Raw genomic sequence first — 22,078 nt, forward strand, 5'->3', positions numbered from 1 at the left:
TTACCCTCAAGAGAAAATTCCTCAGCAAATACATTTTATCTCTGATTGGTTTTATTTATTAATCATAGAGCAGCAGTTAAGTGGTAGGAGCAGGAAGGATTTCTTGTGCAATTGATATCCAAATAGATAGAGATTTTTTTATCCAGAAAAGCTAAGGAATAATTTGCCTAAATAACCTTTTAACAAGGAATTTGAAGGCAGAATGTGTCAAAATTTAGAATTTCCACCTTGGGCTGATTTCAGGGCTAAGTAATCTCCTCCCATCAGATTTAAAACCTAACTATGTTGTCTGATGATGGAAAGGAGAAAGCACCTCACAGATTTTGTTCTGATTAAATTTGAATATGAAGTTTTCAATGAAGAAGTAATAGCTGCAGGTTCTGTAATTTATCCTCACAGGGAACAGGAGGTTATGTGGATTTAGGCGGACTGGAAGGTCCAGTTGATTTTGAGTTTCTCCAAATACAATTGGCCTAATCCCTAATACCATGAGAGGAAAATGGTTCAAGCGAGGTTCCTCCCTGGAAGCCTGGCCTGTTTTGCACGTGGTTTCCCTGTGTTTTAGGGAGATGTGCCTGTGGGATGTGAACGATGGGAGGTGCATCGAGTTCACCAAGCTGGCCTGTGCTCACACAGGCATCCAGGTGAGCGCTGGGAGCGATGGCAGGGCGGGAAGTGTCCCCTGCAGGCAGCAGGATGGCTTGGGGAGCCAGCCCAGGTCCAGAATGAAGGCATCCCTGTCCTGCACAGACTCTGATTGGTGTTTGTTCCCATCTCTGCAGTTCTATCAGTTCACAGTCGGCACGCAGCGGGAAGGGAGACTCCTGTGCCACGGGCATTATCCCGAAATTCTGGTCGTGGATGCAACCAGCCTGGAGGTTCTGTACTCTCTGATATCCAAGATCTCTCCTGACTGGATCAGCTCCATGACCATCATCCGGTCCAACAGGACACAAGGTGAGTATTTCTTGTGGCAGGGGCACCTCCTACTGTCCCAGGCTGCTCCAAGCCCTGGCCAGCCTGGCCTTGGGCACTGCCAGGGATCCAGCTTCTCTGGGAATCCTGCTGCAGCTGGATCAGCTGGCATGGGCTGGAGTGTCACCTGAGCACAGACTGGGTTGGTTCTGCTCACTGGTGTTAATTTGGTGGGCTTTAATTCTGGCAGACGAGTGTCTTGTTGGGGTGTTCCTGTTGTGGAGACTGGAATTCCTGAGAGGTTTGGGGAACACTGAGGATAAAATCCTGACCAAAGGACTTCTCTCTTGGGTTAAGGCTCAGCAACAGTTGTAAACTGGCCATTCCCAAAATCCTGGGGTGGGAAAGCTCAGCTGTTATCCCCACAACAAATAAATTGCTGGAAGAACTGGAAATGGGCTCTGCTATGAGGGTTTCCTGCTAATGCCTTTCATTTATTCCTTGTTCCATCTTTACAACTAAACATTCCACTGGGAAACAGATGCTCCAGGAATGCTTGGATCAGGTTTTCGTTTATGCTCAGATGTGCCCAGGTGAGTAGCTCTTTGTGCCTCAGGCTCATTTTGTGTTTCCCAGAGGACACTGTCGTGGCTGTGTCCGTGACTGGCATCCTGAAAGTCTGGATCATCACCTCAGAAGTCAGTCGGATGCAGGTAGGCACTGGCTGCTGGATCAGCGGCACTTCCTGGTGGGATGGAGGGTTCTGTTCTCTTTGCCAGTGGAAAATCAATTTACTGTGCTGCTGGAGGCTCAGGTGCCCCGAGGGGACTCCTGCAGACCTGCTCAGGAGGGAGCAGGAGTAAAGCTGCTCCGAGGGTTTGGCTGTGCACAGGAAGGGCCACGTGGCACCTGCAGAGGTGCCCTGGCGCCTGCCCTGGGCCTGGCACGGCTCTGGCTCAGTGCAGCAGGGAGGAGTTAGTGAGTGCTGGCTCTCTTTGGTTCAGGACACCACACCCGTGTTCGAGGAGGAGTCCAAGCCCATCTACTGCCAGAACTGCCAGAGCATTTCCTTCTGCGCCTTCACGCAGCGCTCGCTCCTGGTCGTGTGCTCCAAGTACTGGAGGGTAAGCACAGCCCCCGGCCCTTCTCCCCAGGAACCTCCACTGGAAACATCCAGGTGAAGGTGCTCCGAGTCTCTGCATGTACCTCTGCTGTGTGTTTAATGTATTTCTGGGTGTGTAATCCAAATCTCTGCCCGTGGTGTAGGTTTGGAACAAGGTGGCCCTTAAGGCTTTTAACACCCCAAACCATTCCACGATCCTGTGGAATTAATTGGTTAATAACAACAGATTTTGTTCCTGTTTCCTCTAGGTCTTTGATGCTGGAGATTATTCCCTCTTATGTTCAGTGCCCAGTGAAAACGAGCAGACCTGGACTGGTGGGGACTTTGTGGCAGCTGATAAAGTGATCATATGGACAGAGGATGGACAAAGCTTCATCTATAAATTACCAGCCAGGTACTCAAAAGAAAAATACCCTCTTTATTTGATTTTTGATTAATTTGAATTGAACTGAGTTCATGAAATACTGACATATTGGTCCAGTAAGGGAAGACATGTAAATATAGAACTATGAAATTAATTCAAAATTTGGCATCAAAGGGGTTAAAAATGAGAAGTGTAAAATCAAAGACATTCTTTCTGACATCTTCATGGAGTGCAGATGTATTTGTTCTGGGTAGAGATAGTGTTTTATTTGAATATTCCCACATAAATCATGTGGGAACTCCTTCCTTGCCCTCATGTCATCAGAGCATGAGGATGGGAGCAGCGCCCATGTCCTAGTGTAGGAATCACTCTTTAAATGCAAGGAATTCTATTATTATAAATTGATTATCTCCTTTCTTTGTTCCTACCCCCAGCTGCCTCCCAGCCAGCGATTCGTTCCGCAGGGATGTGGGGAAGGCAGTGGAGAACCTGATTCCACCTTTGCTGTACAGCGTGTTGGACAGAGCAGAGAAACAGGTACATCTCTTCCTGTGGAGCTCTGTCATGGGCTGTGCTAGGGTTCGTCCTGCTTTGAAAGGAAGGAGACGGAGCTGAGTGTGTGCTTTGCCATGGTCTGAGGTTGTTCCTTACTTTTCAAACAGCTCCTGATATGTCCTCCAGTGACTCGCTTCTTCTGTGGCCAGAGAGAGTTTTCCTACAGGCTCTTAATCCAAGGGGACTCCTCAGGGAGGCTGTGCATCTGGAGCGTGCCCGACGCCCTTGAGCAGCAGGAGGGTGCAAAAGGTACCTAACTGACAGCCAGATCTCTGTGCTTTCTGTGTGCTTTTGCTGGGTAAAGGCGTGCTGCTTCTCCCACAGATCATTAAGCTGGGGTTTAATTGTTATTTCCTTGCAGGAGTTGTAGTATCTTCATCTTATCAGATCTTCGTCTGCACCCGCTAGGTGCAGCTGCTAAATCCTCCCACCTTAGCCCTGCTGTTTCCCCTCCTTCCCAGGCCTGCAGACAGCCACGTCCAGGTCCCTGCAGGAAGCCTTTGACCAGCTGAGCCCCCGGCCCGCGGGGATCATCGACCAGCTGAGCATGGTGGCCAACGCCAGCGAGCCGCTGCGCGTCACGGCCAGCGTCTACATGCCGGCCCACGGGCGGCTGGTGTGCGGCCGCGAGGACGGCAGCATCGTCATCGTGCCGGCCACGCAGACCGCCATCGTGCAGCTGCTGCAGGGCGAGCACATGCTGCGCCGAGGTACGGCATGCGCGGGTGGACATTCATAAATCTGCTGTGCCCTGTTGTGCTGGCAGTCCCTTCAGCTGTTCACTCAGGCAAGGTCAACTGGGGTATTTCTGCAGGGGGTTTGAGATGGAGGAGCAAAGATAAGGCAAGGGAGCATCTCCTGCCTTGTCCAGAATTGTTCCTGGCACTGCAGTGCTGGTACTGATGTGCCACTAGAGATCTCCATGGGAAAAGCCTGCCAGGGTTCCTGGTGGGATCCGGGTGTTGTGCTTGGGCTGCTTTTGGACCTGTGGGTTCCATGTGACATTATCCTCACTGTTTGGGGATGTGAGTTGCAGGACAAACACTTGGGAGCCAATTGTTCTGTTGAATTTCTGTTTCCCTCTCTTTTCCTGTGCTTCTGCCCATCCTCCCTTTTGGCAGGCTGGCCCCCGCACCGCACGCTCCGAGGCCACCGGAACAAGGTCACGTGTTTGCTGTACCCTCACCAGGTGTCCTCCCGCTATGACCAGAGGTACCTGATCTCAGGGGGGGTGGATTTCTCCGTCATCATCTGGGACATCTTCTCAGGAGAGATGAAACACATCTTCTGTGTCCACGGGGGAGAAATCACCCAGCTGCTCGTTCCACCAGAAAACTGCAGTGTAAGTCCTCTAGGATAACCTTTCCAGCACCTCAGTCCTCCTGGAGAAAGGGAATACAGCATGGAATGCTGGGGGTGTAGCACTGACCCAGCTCTTGCAAGGGCTTCACAAAAAAGAGCTTGATTATTCTGCTATTTATGGTTTCTTCCACCATGCTTTAATTCTGTAAAGGTTGAAAATAGGGGCTTTATTAAACCCATTGAAAATAGGGTTTAGAGACAATTTTGCCTCCTGAAACTTAGCTGAATAAATAGAACTTAATGAACAAAGTGACATTGATGGAAAACTCTGGGGTTTGCTTAGCAAAATGGGGTTTAATAACATTTTCTTGTCATGATGTGCAAAGGATGGATTAAAGGGAATTTCTGGTCAGGGAGTTCTGTTCCCAGTGACCTCAGTGAGTTTGAGCATTGATGTAGGTGCCTGAGTTTTGTGCATTAAAGAGGCTTTTGGTCACCCTGTTCGGCCCAGTGGGGGAAAGGTTTTTAATACCAGCTCTGCATTATGATGAAGCTGTTTCTCTTTTTTTCCTGTGTTAGGCCAGAGTGCAGCACTGTGTTTGCTCTGTTGCCAGCGATCACTCCGTGGGTCTGCTGAGTCTGAGGGAGAAGAAGTGCATCATGCTGGCCTCCCGCCACCTGTTCCCAATCCAAGTGATCAAGTGGAGGCCGTCCGATGACTACCTGGTGGTGGGATGCTCCGATGGCTCCGTGTACGTCTGGCAGATGGACACTGGTGAGCTCAGAGCTGCTGCTTAATCCATTTTTAATGGACATAAATACAGATCTGCCCTTAGTGCTGTCGCAGCTGTGTCTGAGGGGAGAACTCAGGCACTTTGGCACATTTCTGTTTGGAGCTTACCACCCCAGGTGTTCGGTACAGATTCACACCAGAAGAACCTTGTGAAAGTGTAAGTGCAGGGAGGAACCTCGTGGAAGTGTAGGGAATTCCATCCTTTAGCAGTGTTGGTTCAGAGCTTCTAAAGCGTGGTTCACACCCAGCTGTTTGTGCCCCGTGCCACTGGGGGTGCTGAGCTGTCCCCTCCCTGCTCCAGGGGCACTGGACCGCTGCGTGATGGGGATCACGGCCGTGGAGATCCTCAGCGCCTGCGACGAGGCCGTGCCAGCAGCCGTGGATGCGCTCAGCCACCCCGCCGTCAACCTGAAGCAGGCCATGACCCGCCGCAGCCTGGCCGCCCTCAAGAACGTGGCCCACCAGAAGCTGCAGACCCTGGCCACCAACCTGCTGGCCTCCGAGGCCTCGGATAAGGTGGGTCTTTCCAGAACGGAATGAAATAGGGGAAGTTTCCATCTTTGTAACCAGAAGGTTCTCGGCCTGAGCTCTCCAAAACCTAAACATGGTTCTTCCCCTGTTTGTGTTGCTGTCCGTGATGCCGCTTCAGTGTGTGTCCTGCTCTTTGGTTTTGTGCATCTTGAGTTACAGAGTCTGGAGTCGTGCAGTGCTTTAGGCTGGAAAAGCCCTCTGAAATCAAATCCGAGCATTCCCCAGCACTAGGCCACCGCTATCCCACCGCTATCCCGTGTCCCCAGGTGCCACATGCCCACGGGCTGGGGACTGCAGCCCTGCCCTGGGTTTGGACAGCCCGTTCCATGATCCATGAGGAGCTGTTCCCAACATCCAGCCCAGAGCTGCCCTGTACGGCTTGTGGCCAGCAGAAGGCAGCAGGGCTCCATTCTCAGCTTCTCCCACCTAGCCCTTGCTTTTGCCCTGTGCTGTCACCTTCTCCCGTGCTGAGATCATTCCTTAGAGCACCACCAGCATGTTTCCGTAGAAAAATGTCTGCTCAGGGTTTCTGCTGCTGCTCCTGCTGGATCCAGGCAGAACTGGGAATGAAAGGGTTAGGGAATGAAGGTTTTAATGCTTGAAAGCTTTTGTTAATGTTCTGGTTTCCAGTCTCCTTTCTGACATTCTTCAGCTTTTTTCCCACAGCACCTTCATTCTCTGCCTCCTGCCTTTTTGCCCTCTTGGACTGAAGGGGAGTGACCAAGGGGTGCAGTAACTGCAGGTTGGGGTGAATCTGAGCAGCTTCTTCTCCAGTGGGATATATTGATTCCATTGTTCACCCTGCAAATAAGAAATCTTTAATGTGTTTTAAGCTTAATAACAGTTTTGCTGTTCCTTGCAATATAACTACGCGCTCACAGGATTCAGGAGGGGAAGTGTGAACTTGTGTCTCACTTGGAGAGCTCCATTTACCTGTAAACACCTGTAAATTGAATTTCTGCGGCTTGTGGGTGTGTTTCAAACTTGCCAATTGGAAATTTCACCTTGCTCTCTCGTTTCGCAGGGGAATCTACCGAAATACTCGCACAACTCCCTGATGGTTCAGGCCATCAAGACCAACATTACGGACCCAGACATCCACGTGCTGTTCTTCGACGTGGAGGCACTGATCATCCAGCTGCTGACGGAGGAGGCCTCCCGGCCCAGCGCCGCCCTCGTGTCCCCGGAGAACCTCCAGAAAGCCTCCGGCGCCTCCGACAAGGGAGGCTCCTTCCTCACTGGCAAACGGGCGGCTGTGCTCTTCCAGCAGGTCAAGGAGACCATCAAGGAGAACATCAAGGAGCACCTGCTGGATGATGAGGATGAGGATGAAGAGGCCGTGAGGCAGAGGAGAGAAGACGGTGACCCGGAGTATCGCTCCAGCAAATCCAAACCACTGACTCTACTGGAGTATAACCTAACCATGGACACGGCCAAGCTCTTCATGTCCTGCCTGCACGCCTGGGGCCTGAACTCGGTGCTGGACGAGCTCTGCCTGGATCGCCTGGGGATGCTGAAGCCACACTGCTCCGTGTCCTTCGGCCTCCTGTCGCGAGGCGGCCACATGTCCCTGATGCTGCCTGGCTACAACCAGCCCGTGGGCAGGGCGGCCTGGGAGGAGCTGGGCAGGAAGGCGTCGGTGACCGAGGGCCTGGGCAAGGGCACCTACGGCGTGTCACGGGCTGTCACCACGCAGCACCTGCTCTCCGTCATCTCGCTGGCCAACACGCTGATGAGCATGACCAACGCCACCTTCATCGGGGACCACATGAAGAAAGGCCCCACCAGGTATGGCTGTCCCCACCGGGATCTAGCCGTGGGTTCGGGGTGGTTCCCAAAGCCCTTGGGGCTGGAGCTGACGTGTCTCCCCGTGGATGTTTCATGTTTAGGCCACCCAGGCCGGGCACCCCTGAGATGGCCAAGGTGAAGCCACCCCCTGCCATGTCCAGCCATGCAGCACAAGGGCAAATCAAACAAGGTAAAAACCACTTCCTTGGCACCCCTTGGATCTGTTGTTGCAGCTCATTACACTGAATTTAACACCTTGTTGTCGAGAGAGAAAATTGCTGCATAGGAGGACAAAGCAAGGTAGTAATGTAATGTTAACCTCCATGAAATTATTGGGGATTAGGACTTGCTCAAGAACCAGTACAAGGTGCTGATTCTGCCATGGCATCATTCCCTGACAAGGAGTTTTTGCCTGTGCTCAGTGCTCCCAAACATTCTGGCTTTGAGGAGCTTGGAAATAAAGGCTCTACAGACTCATCCCAAAGTGTTTCTGTGGGAGTGATCCCAGCTTGGTGCCAGCATCCTTGGCTGGTTGGAACTCCTCACATTGGAACAGCGTGAGCAACTCCAGCAAAGCCAGGCAGAAACTCTGGGGTGAAGCTTTAGTTTCAGTCTGGGGTGTGTTTGTGCAGCTACCATTTCTGGTTTTCCTAAATTAAGCCTCTTTTTTGATGCACCTTGTGCAGGTGGGTGGGAAGGGATTTACTACAGCCACTCTGTGCCTCCCACGTGCTGGTGGGGTGGAAGGCCTGGAAAAAAGGTTGGATGCAGATGTCCCCTGGCACGGGGAGTGGTGGGCGCTGTGGGGCCAGCTCCTGGTCGGATTCCATCATCTGCCAGGTCTTGTCCAGCCTTAATGGTGACATGGGAGTTTCCAAAAGACATGGCCCAGGTGCTCCTTTGGGTTCCAGGCCTGAATTTGTCCTTTAGGCTCCTTCTCCTTTAGGCTGTTTGGCATTTCTGTGATAAAGAGTTACATTTTTGCCTGGAGGCCCATTTAAAACGAAGTTAAATCCCAGCCAGCCCTCAGGAATTCATCCTTGGTATCTTGGAGTGACAGATTGGGCAGCTCAGGGTGTTTAAGGTTGATTTTTTGGGCCTTTGGTGCATAGTACAACTTCCAAATTTATGGAAATATGGGAAAAGCATGAAAAGAAGCAGCAAAGTTCCTGGGTTTCTAATTTACAGTCAAGCATGAAATGAGACCAAAGCCACCTGCCTAAAAACATATTTAAAACCACTTAATTTTGATGTATTTTGGTCTTTTCAAAACATCCCAGTTTCTGTCACTGTCTCCATGTTCCTCTGCAGCTGCATGACTGCCTCTTCCTTCTTGGAAAACCTGGAATTCTTGTTAAGTTGGACATTCTTTTGAGTTGAATATTATTTTGAAGCTGAGTGTTATTTTTAAGTTGAATATTTGAGTTGAACATCATCACAGCCCCCCTTTGTTTTCCGCTCTCCAGTGATACTAACCCGTTTTTCTGCTGCTGCTCTCCTCACTTCCCTCTTTTTTTCTCTCTTTTATTTCTTCTTCTTTCTCTGCAAGTTGCTCCTGCTGCTGCTTCCAGCACGGAATCTGGGCACTCTGACACTTCTGCTTTCCATTCCTGTTTCTTAGTCAACGAAGGTATTCCTTCCTCACTTTTCTACTTGTCCTTTACTTCAGCTGAAATCCTTTCTCATTGTTATTTTTAGTTGATTTTTAAGGGATTTTTTTTTCTTTGAACACGGGGTACCTGGGATAGGCTTCCCCAGGTTTCACACCACTTACATCTGAGTTTTGGTGTTGATGGAGATTTGAATGTAATATTGGACATCTGTTTAATAGAATGCGGAGTGTTTTTACACACTGTGTTATTTGAACTCTGTGTTTGTCTCCTGGTTTTACCTGCACAGAACTGCAGAGCTGTAGTAGGAATGCACCTGGATTTAGTGTGCTAAAAGAAAGATTCAGGGGGAGAATAAGGATAGAAGGCAGACCGTGCTTGGGCCAATGTGCATGAGTTTAAATGAGCACCAAAAAGCCCGTGGAGTCCTTGAGGGGGTCGTTGCTGTGAGTTTGCTGTGGGTGCTGATGAAGCGTGCCCAAAACGAACATCTGAACTGAGGTGTGCTCACTCCTGTGCTCCCCCAGGCTGGAGCCAGCTGGCTGCCATGCACTGCGTGATGCTCCCGGACCTGCTGGGGCTGGAGAAGTTCCGGCCTCCCCTGCTGGAGATGCTGGCACGCCGGTGGCAGGATCGCTGCCTGGAGGTGAGCCCAGCCTCCCTGCTCCGGGGGCTCCTGGTGTTGGTGCTGAGATGTTCCCTGGGCGTGAGAGCCCCACTCATTCATTGCCAGCAGCCAGCCTGCAGGTTAATTCGTCGTTCCAGAGTGTTTTCTCTTAGAGCCAGTTTAACCCTGTCAGGAATGGCATGCAGTCTTTGGGTAATTGTGCTGTGTGACCCTCTGAGAGCTGATGCCTGGAACAGAGGCTGGGCAGAGTTAAAGAATAAAGTAGGGATTTATTAAAAGGCCTTCACACCTTGGGCAGTGCAAGAGCCTGGCTGAGGCTACACCCAAGATGGACAAGGGTCACGAGTTTTCACACTTTTATAAGTTTTGGTCCATTTCCATATTGGGTTAATTGTCCAATTCCAACTCCAGGTTGTGCAGTCCCACCCTCCCAGGTTGCTCTCCTCCATTCCCTGCTGTTTGCACTTCTGGGGCTGAAGCTGTAGGAGTGTCCTTGGTTCTGGGCTGGAAAAGGATTGTTCTGTGTGACTAAACTGAAGAGAGCTTGCTAACTCTTCCTGTGAAATTCAGAGTTACACACGAACGCAGTACAGAATCTGGAAAGTACAAAAGCTGAAACTGAGGGCATCCGAAATGTGTTTGTGCTGGCTGTTCTGGGTGTCCTGCAGGCGCTGCTGCTGCTGGAACACTCTCAGTTGAAGGCCAGTGTAACCCTGTGAGGAGCTGGTGTCCGTGCTGTGTGACCCCCGAGCTGTGCTCTCTCTCCTGCAGGTGCGGGAGGCGGCGCAGGCGCTGCTGCTGGCGGAGCTGCGCAGGATCGAGCAGGCGGGCCGCAAGGAGACCATCGACACCTGGGCTCCCTACCTGCCCCAGTACATGGACAGCGTCATCTCCCGTAAGGAGCCCTGGCACCGCCCCTCAGCCGGGAAACGGGGAGAAAGGGCCTGGGGAGCCCCATTCCCAGCCATCCATCCAGGGAAAGGGCCTGGGGAGCCCCATTCCCAGCCATCCATCCAGGGAAAGAGCCTGGGGAGCCCCCATTCCCAGCCATCCATCCAGGGAGGCAACCCCCCATTCCCAGCCATCCATCCAGGGAAAGGGCCTGGGGAGCCCCATTCCCAGCCATCCATCCAGGGAGGCAACCCCCCATTCCCAGCCATCCATCCAGGGAAAGAGCCTGGGGAGCCCCCATTCCCAGCCATCCATCCAGGGAGGCAACCCCCCATTCCCAGCCATCCATCCAGGGAAAGGGCCTGGGGAGCCCCATTCCCAGCCATCCATCCAGGGAGGCAACCCCCCATTCCCAGCCATCCATCCAGGGAAAGGGCCTGGGGAGCCCCCCATTCCCAGCCATCCATCCAGGGAAAGAGCCTGGGGAGCCCCCATTCCCAGCCATCCATCCAGGGAAAGGGCCTGGGGAACCCCCATTCCCAGCCATCCATCCAGGGAAAGGGCCTGGGGAGCCCCCCATTCCCAGCCATCCATCCAGGGAAAGGGCCTGGGGAGCCCCCATTCCCAGCCATCCATCCAGGGAAAGGGCCTGGGGAGCCCCCATTCCCAGCCATCCATCCAGGGAGGCAACCCCCCATTCCCAGCCATCCATCCAGGGAGGCAACCCCCCATTCCCAGCCATCCATCCATGGAAAGGGCCTGGGGAGCCCCCATTCCCAGCCATCCATCCAGGGAGGCAACCCCCCATTCCCAACCATCCATCCAAGGCTGGGAACCCCACATTCCCAGTCATTGTGTTTCTCTGAGCTCAGTTAGACTGGAAACCATTCCAGTGGGTCAAAACTTGCAAATTGGGATTAGGTTTTTATGCTAAGTGTTGGAAATCTTAGTATTAAGGATACAGTGTTGGAGGAGTTGAAGGGAATAAGAATTATTTGGGATGTAACAGACTTGTGTATAGTCTCATTTTCTGCTAGAAGGAGAGGAAGGAGCATAAAGAAATATTCTTTATTCTAGCTCCTTTCTGCCTAGAAATTACCTGAGAGGCCTTCTGCTTGCCATATTAGTAAAATTCTGTTCGTTTGGTGAGTTGTGGTTTGTTTTGAAGGGAAAACCTGCAGTGTGGCAGCACAAATGGAAGGCACTTGGTGGCTGTCTGGAATGCTCTGGGCTGGAGCAGGCAGGGACACCTCCCAGCAGAGCAGGTTGTTCCAGGCTGGCCTGGGACACTGCCAGGGATGGGGAGTAACAATACCAAACAAATACCAAATTTTGCTATTTCTAGATGAGGTTCAGCATCTTGTGCGAGGTTGCAGTTGAAGGAGCCCAAAGCAAGGCAGGCCGAGAAGCAATGAAATGGAGTTTAGCTGCTGCAGAAACAGGGGGTTCTTTCCCCAAATCCCTGATTTTGGGGTATTGGGTTGTTCTGCAGCTGGAGTGACCACAGAAGCCCTTCAGACTGCGAGTGCCAGCCCGGATCCCTCAGCAGCAGAAGCCAAAGTCCAGGAGGAGGAGCACGACCTGGTTGATGATGACATCGCAGCGGGTGAGCATTCAGATAATTAACGTTACCGAGATAATTCATGTGTCTCTCTTCCACTGCTTTTGGAGCTCTGCAATCTGCCCACAGCCAACAACAGCTCTGCAAAAATAAAGGTTTTCTGTGGCTGTTTGTCATTCTTTATGGTTGTCCCCTCAACAATTCATTGTGGTGGAAGATCGGATTTAAGGCTGCTGCATCCTGAATTTTGGTTTCACTGGGATACAGTGAGGCTTGTATTGGGAGAATAGAGGGGAAAATAAGAATTTTGAGACAACTTCACCTCAGTTTCTTTCTCTGATGGTCCCATTAAGACCAATATTTGTTGGTGAGATTGCTGGTGTGTGGTGCTCAATAGGATCTTTTCCATCTTGGGCTTCCCCAAAAGCTTCCAGTTATCAAGATCATTTGCACCTCAGAACTTAGGGAGAGGGAAACATGTTAGCTGAAAATCCTTAATACACTCCAGTGGCTTTTAAACATTTCAGAAGTTACTTAGAAAATTTGCTCTGTCCTCAAATCTCCTTGTAATGCCTGAAAGGCTTTTTTTTGGGTAACTAAACATAGACCAAATGTTTTGTTTCAATAATTCACACATGGATAGCAGCGTTTTTTCCCAGTTGGGCATAAATTCTCCTGGCTCCAATGGTCAGAATTTGGGAATTTGGTGAATTGGCTTATTCAGGGTATATTTTGAATTGCTTTTTATTGTGTAATTTATAGACTCTCTGATTTTGGTTCCACCTAACTAAAGTAAGCTAAAATGAATTCCAAAGTGATTTATTCTTTGTTCTATGTGATACTACAATTGTTTTACTCAAAGAAATGAAATGTCTGAGAGGAACACTCTGTAGCAAATGGTAAGTGCTGTTTTAATTTTAGGTGCTCCCGTTGAGCTTGTAGCAGTGTGAATGTTTAGGAAGCTGAGTTCTGCAGCTCCTCTGGCAGTTTCTCTTCCTTGAGAAGAAGAGAAACTTGAGGCAGGAGTTGGAGGCCTTGGGAGGGAGGGGGAGCAGCAGGGGCTGTTTCCCACTGTGTCCCTCCTGCTTTCCAGCCCCGGGAAATCCGGGCTGGGCTGGAGCTGCACAGCAAACGGCACCATCTGGCAGCCCCTTCCCACCCAAAATTCCTGCTGCCTTTCCTCGGAGGGGGTTCCACTGGAGCTGAGCGCCTCCCAGAAGCTGTCACAGGCAGGCTGTGTGCCCAGACCGCTGGCAGAGGGGGAGAAAGCTTTTAATTTGTGTGTGACCACTCACCGGAACCCATCCACCCTGCCAGGGACTATTGTGTGCCCTTCCAAAAAACTCGAGGGTTGCTCCCGCAGACCTGGGTCCCTTTCAGATGCTAATGGGGGAGATGCAGAGCGCTCCTCCCTCTGCCGGCTCCGTTGCAAATGGAGTGGGAGTGCAGGGACACGGTGTTTAGCACAGAAACCTTGGGCTTTAGGCAAGGTTTGGGGTGGAATTCAGAACCTGAGGGGTACCTATGAGGCCCAAGTGAACAGAGGATTTGGGTTCCTGCTGTTTGAGGCAGCTGTTTATGGCACAGCAGGAGATCAGCAGGCACACTCTGCTCCTTTTGCCTTTCTAAAGGAACACGGCTGAGGAAAAGGGCCCTTTCCAGCAGGGCCCGTGCTGCCAGGGAAGCAGATGTGTCCCAGTGAGCCCAGTCACCCTCAGAGGGCTTTGGGGCTGGACACTGTGGGGTCAGCATCCCTTAGGGAAGCTCCCAGCCCCTCCAGGGGACACTTCCCTGCCCGGGGGGCTCTGGGGAACTCATCTTTCCTGGGAAAACCTGTCTCTCTTTGTCTTGAACCATCTTTGCTGTGCTTTTACTCTGCTCTCTCAGGGAGGTGAGGCAGGAAGGCTGGGATGGATCCTGAGCTGCAGGACTGACGGCACTGGGAACTTCCCAACTTTCCTGCATTTTCCCTGTGGGATCCCAGCGGAGCTGTGCTGGTAAAGTGTGTGGCAGGAACGGGCTGCTGGCTTATCCTAAAACAGCTGCTGGGATTCCTTCTGGCTGTCCAGCTCCAGGAGTGGGAGGGAAGGGAAGGACAGCTCCTAATTGGACTGTGCAGTTCCTTGTGGGTCCTGGCTGGAAGAGAAATCGATGAGTTAGTTCCATTAAACCCCTTTTCAAATGGTATTTCTTGAGCTGTGGGTCAATTTTTGTAGGTAAATTCAATGCCAATGACTCTGAAACTCCAAAATCCCATTCCTGCACATCAAAAATCTGGTGTAAGTTTCTAAAAAACAAGCAAGCCTTATTGTACCAAAAAGTGTGGGTTTTTAAATTTTATTTGGGCTGTAACTATTCCAAATTAAGTCTTACTCATCACTATTTGTTCCAAGTGATCCTATTGGGAAGTTGTCACTAAAGTTCAAATCCAGTTTATTTAAGTGTTAAAAATCATTTGCCTAAAGGCTCTTTATATTAAGATCCTATTAACAATAAACAGATCTTTAAAAATTTTGAGATTCTCATCCCTTAAATGTGCCCCTCTGAGGGAAATTTTGATGGATGGGCCCAGTGCTTTCAAACCTGGATCAAAGGTGCCTGATATTCCCCATCCGAGCAGCACAGGATCCATTTTGTCCCTTCCTATTTCCCTGGAAAAGGCTGCAGCATCCTCACCCATTTTGTGTTCCCAGATGCTGCAGCACAGTGAAATATTCCCTCATAAAAGGGAGCAGAAAATTCCAGTAGACTGCAGGCGATGGGAATGGCTGCAAAAATACTCATTTGATCTGTGGAAAAGCACATCTTCCACCTGCAATTAAAGAAATTGAGTTGCAATTTCTAATGCGTGACAACTCCCAGCACTTAAAGAGCTCTGCCATGAAATTATTCCCAGTTTAGAATTCCAGATATTCCAGAGCGCTGATTGTGTTGACGCTACATTTTATTAGAAATGAGTAATTGGCACTGAATTGTGATGGCAGACATCATACAGGGTGGGCTGTCAGGGAAGAATTCCCAAAATTCCTGCTGGGGTGGGCCCGGCTGCCGAGGCCATTCCCGAGCTGGGCCAGCAGAGGGAGCCGCAGACCAAGGAATGGCCGAGCGGCGCGGAGCTGAAATATTCCCGTTTCCCTGCCTTTTCCCTGTGCTCACTGCCGCTGGCATTCCCGGGTCATATCGACACTTCTGCGTTATCTGGACAGAGTCCTCAGGACCCTCTGTGTGTCGAGCAAGTGATTTATCCACGTGCGATCCCCTTTTCCAGTGTTTCTGTACTTCCAGGTGGTTTTTAGGCACGGGCAATGCCGTGAGTAAATCCCAGAGCGAGCCTGCTGGGAGTGTTGTGTAGCTACACCCCGGAGTTGGGAATCCCCAGGGCATTCTCCGGGGCTGTTCAGGGGTTTGGTGGGCTAGGTTGGGTTCAGGCCAGGTTGGGTTTAGGTGGATCACTGGTCTGTCCCACCTCTGCAGGGGACAGGGTGCCCGCAGCGTGCACCTGCTGGCAGGCACAGCACACCTCTCCCAAAATCGCCCTGAGCACACCCACCCATTCCTCTGGCAGCTCCACCTGGAGAACTTACTCAGGCTTTAATCCTTTTACTGTAAGCTGGGCTGAAATTAATTTCCCCCCAGAAGTGTGCAAAGCCAATTAAGGGGAGCTCGGGAGCTGGGTGTTAACTGCAGCCTGACCCCAGCACCAGCCTGGAAACCGTGGGCATTCGGGCACCAGCCTGGAAACTGTGGGCATTCGGGCACATTCGGGCATTTGGGAACATTCCCCCCACAGCCCCAGCCCTGCTCCCTGCAGTGCTTGCAGTGGCACACTTGGCAATATTGAGGATTATTCTGTCCTGCCATCAGCCCGAGGTGGGATTTTTCCAGCTAAAATCCCGGCGGTTTTTTGTCCTCGTGGCACCACAGCTTGTGTTCTGCACGCAGACCTCTTGGAGGTTATTAATTTTCTCCCTGTGATAGGGTGATCAAGCGTCCTGTCAGGAAAATGGATCTGTGTGTCAGCCCGTGCCGTGATTAAAGGGGGACGCAGTGCAGGGAGAAAATACCAAATTGTCACAGCCAAATGAAAGGGCTCCTCTTCCAGGTGTTATTCCAGAGGAAATTCTACTTGCCACTTCAGCTGGGGAAAATAATTCCCATTAATTGGGGGCTTTCCCTAGTGATTAAAAAACCTAAAACACTAAGGAGTTTTTATCCCCCTCTGTTTAAGCAGGTTTTTTCCCCATCCAGAGGTTTCCAGGGGAATGGTTGGGATTTTGCTGTATCTGAGGTGTTTGGTTGGTTAGGTTTCAATTTCTCAGAGTTTCGGCAGGTTTGGGGGATTTTTGGGCTTGTTTTCTTTTCGGGGCAGAAAATCCTCCATGGCAGCTGTGAGGATCAAACTGTCACATTCCACATTGCTAGTGGAACCTTCCCACCATGTCCTGGTTGGAATTTCTTGCAGGGTTAACAAAGAGGGATGTCTTGGCAGCAGGAAGGAGCTCAGCTCCCGGTGCCCAGCCCAGGCCTGGGAGCTTTCCCAGTGGAAAACAGTGGATGAGGGGCAGATCCAGGATTTCCAGTAGGATTTTTTTTTTTTTTTTTTTTTTGCCATTCCAGGTTGATACCTGAAAATTCTCTTGCTACAGATGCTGTTGCCTAGAGAGCTTGAGGCTTGCCCATCCCTGGAAGTGTCCAAAGCCCGGCTGGATAGTGCCTGGAGCAGCCTGAGCTAAGGGATGGGATGGTCCCTAAAAGCCTTGCACCCCGAGCATTCCGTGGCCCGGAGGGTGCTCCCTGCGGGGTGCAGCAAGGGTTAACTCGGTGTCGCTGCAGCCCTGCTGCTGGGGAGGCAGCAGTGGATAATTTCCTCCTGGAAGCCTCACACGTGTTGGCTTTTCCTTTCTTCCCAGCCCTGGGCTATTGATCCATCCCAGCGGCCCTGCTGCAGCATCTGCTGCGCGCAGGCCGAGCGCAGGCCGGGCTGCACGCTGCAGGACGCCCTGCAGCCCGGCCAGCCCAGCCCTGGAGCGGGCCTGGCAGCAGCGGGGCACTCCCCACTGCTCTGCCCTGCTTTGTTCCAGCCCCTCGCAGCCTTCCTCCTCCAAAGGCAGTGCTATCGATTTTTTCCCTTCTTTTCCCTCCCTTCCCATTGTTAAGCTTTCCCTTGTTTTTCTCTACCTTTCGGCTGGGGCTGCCTGAAATTTGTTTAACTTCCTTATTCTCCTCTGGAGCCGCACGGATGTCGTTAACAGAGACAGCCCGTGCACTTCATTAATCCACCCTTCATTAATCCACGAGCCTCATCCCGTGTCAGGTGCTGCCTCCCAACTCCTCAGCCAGCAGCACTTGGGAAGGTTTAAAACTTCCTTGGTTTTTGGAATAAATGCTAGGGAATTTCCAGGATGCTGGAAATTAGCATCTAGGTAAGAGTAGACTTTATTTGTCAGAATGAGTGACTGTGGTTTTGTTCCAATAATTTCTTCAAAGATTTGGGGATTTTACTCTAAATAAAAAACCTCCTCTGCTTAGTGGCATTCAGAATCCCTGGACAACGTTAAACTAACAACACATATTTCACTTCTGTGTAAAATTCATAATTGGGGTTTTGTCCCGTTGTTAAAATTCCATAGGTGCCATTTTACTGTACGAAAATATCCATTTGGTTTAATGGTGTGTACTGGTATCCTAAAATTGAAATACCCTAAAATTTGATAGGAAGCTGGATGTGATGATGGGTTCTATATGAAAAAGATGCAAACCTGGCAACGGGGGTGTGGGTGATGTGCTCCCCGGGAGCTGCTGGCAGCCTGTGAGGCGGGACTGTCTCCGCGGCGGGCGCGGGCTCTGCAGTGCTAACCCGGCTCCGGCTCTCCCGCAGGCTGCCTGCCGGGGCTGCCGCAGCCCAAGAAGGCCTCCACGTCCTACGAGGAGCGGCGCAAGCAGGCCACGGCCATCGTGCTGCTGGGGGTCATCGGCGCCGAGTTCGGCGCCGAGATCGAGCCGCCCAAGCTGCTGACGCGGCCCCGCAGCTCCAGCCAGATCCCCGAGGGCTTCGGCCTCACCAGCGGCGGATCCAACTATTCCCTGGCCAGGCACACGTGTGAGTACCAACCCGGCCTCTCCTGCCTTTGCTCTGGGGTTTGTGGAGATGAGGGAGTGGGAATTGCTGAGGAATGGGTCTGCCGGAGTTCTGGCAGGCTTTATTCTCCCGCCAGGTAAAGCAGAGCACCTGCAGTGCATTTATCTGGTTTGTTCTTGGTTATTTGTCACCTTCCGAGCCCTGCCCCGAACCTGGCCTTGGGCACTTCCAGGGGTGGGGAATGCGCAGCTTCTCTGGGCAAGCCTAAATCCACCAAATGCAGGGATCTGATGGAGGCATCAAATCTCTGCCTTCAGTGACACGGAGCTCTGGCTTTGTGCCTTTTGGAGAGGGCGGAATTCTCTGGAAATGCCCGCTGTGCCCTCGCCTGGCACCTGCATGAGTCCCTGGAGCCCTGACGTCTCCTTCCCAGAGCCATTCCCCGATGGAATGGCACCCCAGGAATTGTTGGCTGCAGATGCCCCACGCGCCCCCAGAACTGCAGCTGACGCCGTGTTTGCAGAGCTAATGGGCTGGGAAATGGGGCTGCTGTGGCCAGGGCGTGGAAATGCTGGATTCCGTGGATAATCCAGGGGCTTTTCCGGGCAGCTGCCATCCCTGCAGTTATTCATGAGCAGCTCCTGGCCCTTTCGCTCCGGCTGTGCCGCAGGTGACACCGTGGAGATCTCCTGGCCACTGACCCGGGCCTCCCTCCAAAGGGAATGGCAGGCTCTCCATGCTGCCTGCTCCAACTCACACCCCTCTGCCTTGATGGTGTCCCAAATTCCTGCCAGCTGGTGGGCAGGAGGGGAAGCAAGTGGAATTTCTGAACAGAAAGGGAAATCTCCCTGCCTGGATAATTATTGGGGTTGTTTGGCTGGGATATTGGGAAGGAATTGCTGGCTGTGAGGGTGCTGGCACAGGGTGCCCAGAGAAGCTGTGGCTGTCTCATCCCATGGGTAAGGATAATTCCCATTAGTTCAGGGTGCTCCAAGCTTGTCTAGCCTGCCCTGGAGCAATTCCAAATGGGACATGATTGTAATCGAGGGGAAAAAGAAATCTGGTCATCATTATGCAGAAGATGTCTTGATTTGATATCTGAGAGCAGATCCTGGAATAAAAATAAAATACTAAAAATTCACTGGACCAGGAGCAGAAAGGGATGAAGGGATATGGAATTTTAACCCAGCTCTCCAAATTTCTGTCTCTCTGTGCACAATCAGGGGAAAAAAAATCATCTAGAAAGGGTCACAATCAACTTTAATCCTATTCTTGGAGTCCATCATTTGGATTTAGTTGGATCTTGATCAGAGTTCTCAGTGTCTCATTCCTGCCTGGGCTATTGATTTTCCTGAGCAAATAATTTCATTTTTTAAAATCCATTGGCAAACTGGGGATAACGAGGCTGCCTGGAGCCGTGTGCTCCCAGGGATTCCAAGGCAAGGAAAGCCATTTTGGGAATCCAGGGGCTTCTGTGCAGTGACAACGAGCGATCCATTTTGGCATTTGGGCACATCTAGGTTAATAAAGCGCTACAGGGAGCAAATGTGCCAATGCAGAATGCAGCAGCTGGGCTAAAATTCACTTTTGATGCCCCTTTCCGTGGGAACGGCATTCCCTGAGCTCGGGCTGCCCGAGGAGTGGTGCCCACCCGCGTTTTTTACCTGCGGGCACTCACCGTGCGGAGTGTTCCAACCCGCTGTGCCCGGGCTAATTACCTCGTCGGCCTGACTCTAATGTGACATGTTTATTGCCCTAACGAACAGCTCATTAGCGCCGCGATGTTTTTGTCGATAGCCATTGCTCCGCTGTAAACAAGGATGTGCCGGCCGGGCCGTGGGGCAGTGCTGCTGCGCTGCATCAGCAGCACGGAGCTGAGGGGCAGGAGCAGGGCTTTACCGCAGCGCTGCTGCTCCACGAGGCACCTTTTCAGTAAGGCTCTGGCTTCCAGGCACAAAATCCACCTGGTGGCATGACGACAAGGGATTTCGGGGCTCGTCTCGCACGGATCGGGATTGGCTGCTGTGAATCAACTGGAAAAACTCTGTTGGTTTTTCCCAGGCCTAAAAAACAACAGGAGGTTTGTTTAATAAACAAAACAAGCAACTTGTTGAGGACGCTTCAAGAAAAAAAACTGATAAAATCAGCAATTACCTTTACCACAAGAAGCAGCATTGAGGGGTAATAAATAATGATGGAGAGATAATGATAAATTATCGGCGGGCGCTGCTTGGTTTAGCCCTCCTCCATTTATGTGTTCATAATTGCTTTTATTTAAGAGCAGGCCGTTAAATGCAATATTAATAAGTGTTTCCAAAATGTGCAGAACCTGGATCAGGATTCAGGATTGGTGAAGTTGTTTGGGATATTTCCCCTTCCCTCTTAAGCTCTGTTTGTCAGAAACGCTTAGGCATGTCCACTTCTATTTCCCGCCCCCCAAAATCCATTTACTGTTCTCAGGTTGTGTTTGGGAGCCAGCGGCGGCACAGAGGGTGCCCGAGGGCGGGTAGGGCTGGTGGAAGGCTGTGGCAGGGGTTGGCCCTGGCACGTGCCAGCCGCCCTGACCGGCCGCTGTCCCCTGGGCCAGGCAAGGCGCTGACGTTCCTGCTGCTGCAGCCGCCCAGCGCGCGGCTCCCGGCGCACAGCACCATCCGCAGGACCGCCATCGACCTCATCGGCCGCGGCTTCACCGTCTGGGAGCCCTACATGGACGTGTCGGCCGTGCTCATGGGGCTGCTGGAGCTCTGCGCCGACGCCGAGAAGCAGCTGGCCAAGTGCGTACCGCGGCCTGCCGCTGGGCAGGAACCGGGCACGGCAGGCAGGAGCGCCCCGAGGTGCAGGGCAGCGTCGGGTGGACGTTGGGAAGATGGGGAGGAGTGGAATTCCCGGAGCAGCTGCGGCTGCCCCATCCCTGAAGTGTCCACAGCCAGGCTGGACAAAGCCTGGAGCAGCGTGGGCTAGTGGATGTGTCCCCATGGCATCCTTGGGGCTCCTTTCAGGCCGGTCCATTCCGTGATTCCAGGAAATATTTGTTGACAAACACAAAATTTAAATGGCACCCGCAGGAAGGAGCTGCCCGGGGCTGTTTTAATCCCAGAAATGTGTTTCCACGTCCATCAGTGTTGAGGAGTCTGACATTCTTCTAAGGTAGATATTGCCCATTTTATGGAAGTTTTAATTTCCTTAGCATACAAAGAATGAATCCTTGCCCTGTGTTAGCAGGAGGAGTATGGACAAATTGGATTACCATTGTTTTTTGTCCGAATTCCAGTTATTCCTTGTAGTGTGACAGGAGGCAGCAGCACCTTGTCCCTTCCCGAAGCCCCTCCTGAGCCCCGCTCTATGTAAATCCCAACTTCCAGGGTCCAAGTGACCACAGTTCTTCAGCAAGTCCTTTTGCTCGTGTGATTCCACCCTTAGCTGTCAGGAAGATTAGTCTGGCTCTCCCTCCAAAGAGCAGGGAATAAATGAAGGGATCAGCGAGGAGCCTTGAGGAGCCCGGCGCAATTTTCCTCATGATAAATTGCATAATAAGCGCGAAAGCGTTTGCTTATTAATCCATAACAAGATTTAGATTGAAAATGGCCTGTTACATTCCTGACAGATCCGGGATGGAGGGAGATGGAAAGAAATGGAGCAACAATGTGTGCAGGGGTTAAGTGTGGATCTCACCCTGCCGGAGCCCCGCTGAGCTCCCGCTTTGTGCCGGATTTGCCGTGGACACAATAACGGCACACAGCTGCCGCTGCCTCTCCCGGAGGTTTTATTAAAGAGCTTTTATGTCAAGCTTCTGCTTTTAGATAGAAAAGAAGAAATCACATTTATTGACCAGGAAAACGAGTGGGTTTCTTTTTTCCCTGCTGAATCAAGGGAATATCCGAGCTGTTAGGCAAAACTCAGGTGCTTGGAACTCCTTGGCTTGCCCAGCTCGTCCTGCT

At 51.6% G+C, this 22,078-nt stretch overlaps 1 protein-coding gene across 6 annotated transcripts in view; it reads left to right on the forward strand.

Moving 5' to 3' along the window:
• LOC110478603 (WD repeat-containing protein 7) overlaps positions 1–22,078 on the forward strand; it is a 41,289-nt gene that overhangs the window by 7,273 nt on the left and 11,938 nt on the right. For 3 of the 6 annotated variants that reach the window (XM_085571349.1, XM_085571350.1, XM_085571348.1), the window contains exons 4-22: positions 566–644; positions 783–957; positions 1,552–1,628; positions 1,920–2,039; positions 2,287–2,432; positions 2,837–2,939; positions 3,065–3,206; positions 3,419–3,667; positions 4,079–4,299; positions 4,839–5,034; positions 5,354–5,568; positions 6,608–7,371; positions 7,473–7,561; positions 8,921–9,001; positions 9,509–9,627; positions 10,381–10,504; positions 11,993–12,106; positions 17,940–18,161; positions 20,728–20,914. In XM_085571349.1, coding sequence (XP_085427475.1) covers positions 566–644; positions 783–957; positions 1,552–1,628; positions 1,920–2,039; positions 2,287–2,432; positions 2,837–2,939; positions 3,065–3,206; positions 3,419–3,667; positions 4,079–4,299; positions 4,839–5,034; positions 5,354–5,568; positions 6,608–7,371; positions 7,473–7,561; positions 8,921–9,001; positions 9,509–9,627; positions 10,381–10,504; positions 11,993–12,106; positions 17,940–18,161; positions 20,728–20,914 — 3,423 coding nt within the window. Of the gene's footprint in view, positions 1–565; positions 645–782; positions 958–1,551; positions 1,629–1,919; positions 2,040–2,286; positions 2,433–2,836; positions 2,940–3,064; positions 3,207–3,418; positions 3,668–4,078; positions 4,300–4,838; positions 5,035–5,353; positions 5,569–6,607; positions 7,372–7,472; positions 7,562–8,920; positions 9,002–9,508; positions 9,628–10,380; positions 10,505–11,992; positions 12,107–17,939; positions 18,162–20,091; positions 20,692–20,727; positions 20,915–22,078 lie in introns of those variants that run through there. The other 3 variants (XM_085571352.1, XM_085571351.1, XM_085571353.1) reach the window with 2 other exon arrangements.

Source organism: Lonchura striata, chromosome W (genome assembly GCF_050655825.1).
Source record: "Lonchura striata isolate lonStrDom1 chromosome W, ASM5065582v1, whole genome shotgun sequence".
NCBI lineage: Eukaryota > Metazoa > Chordata > Aves > Passeriformes > Estrildidae > Lonchura > Lonchura striata.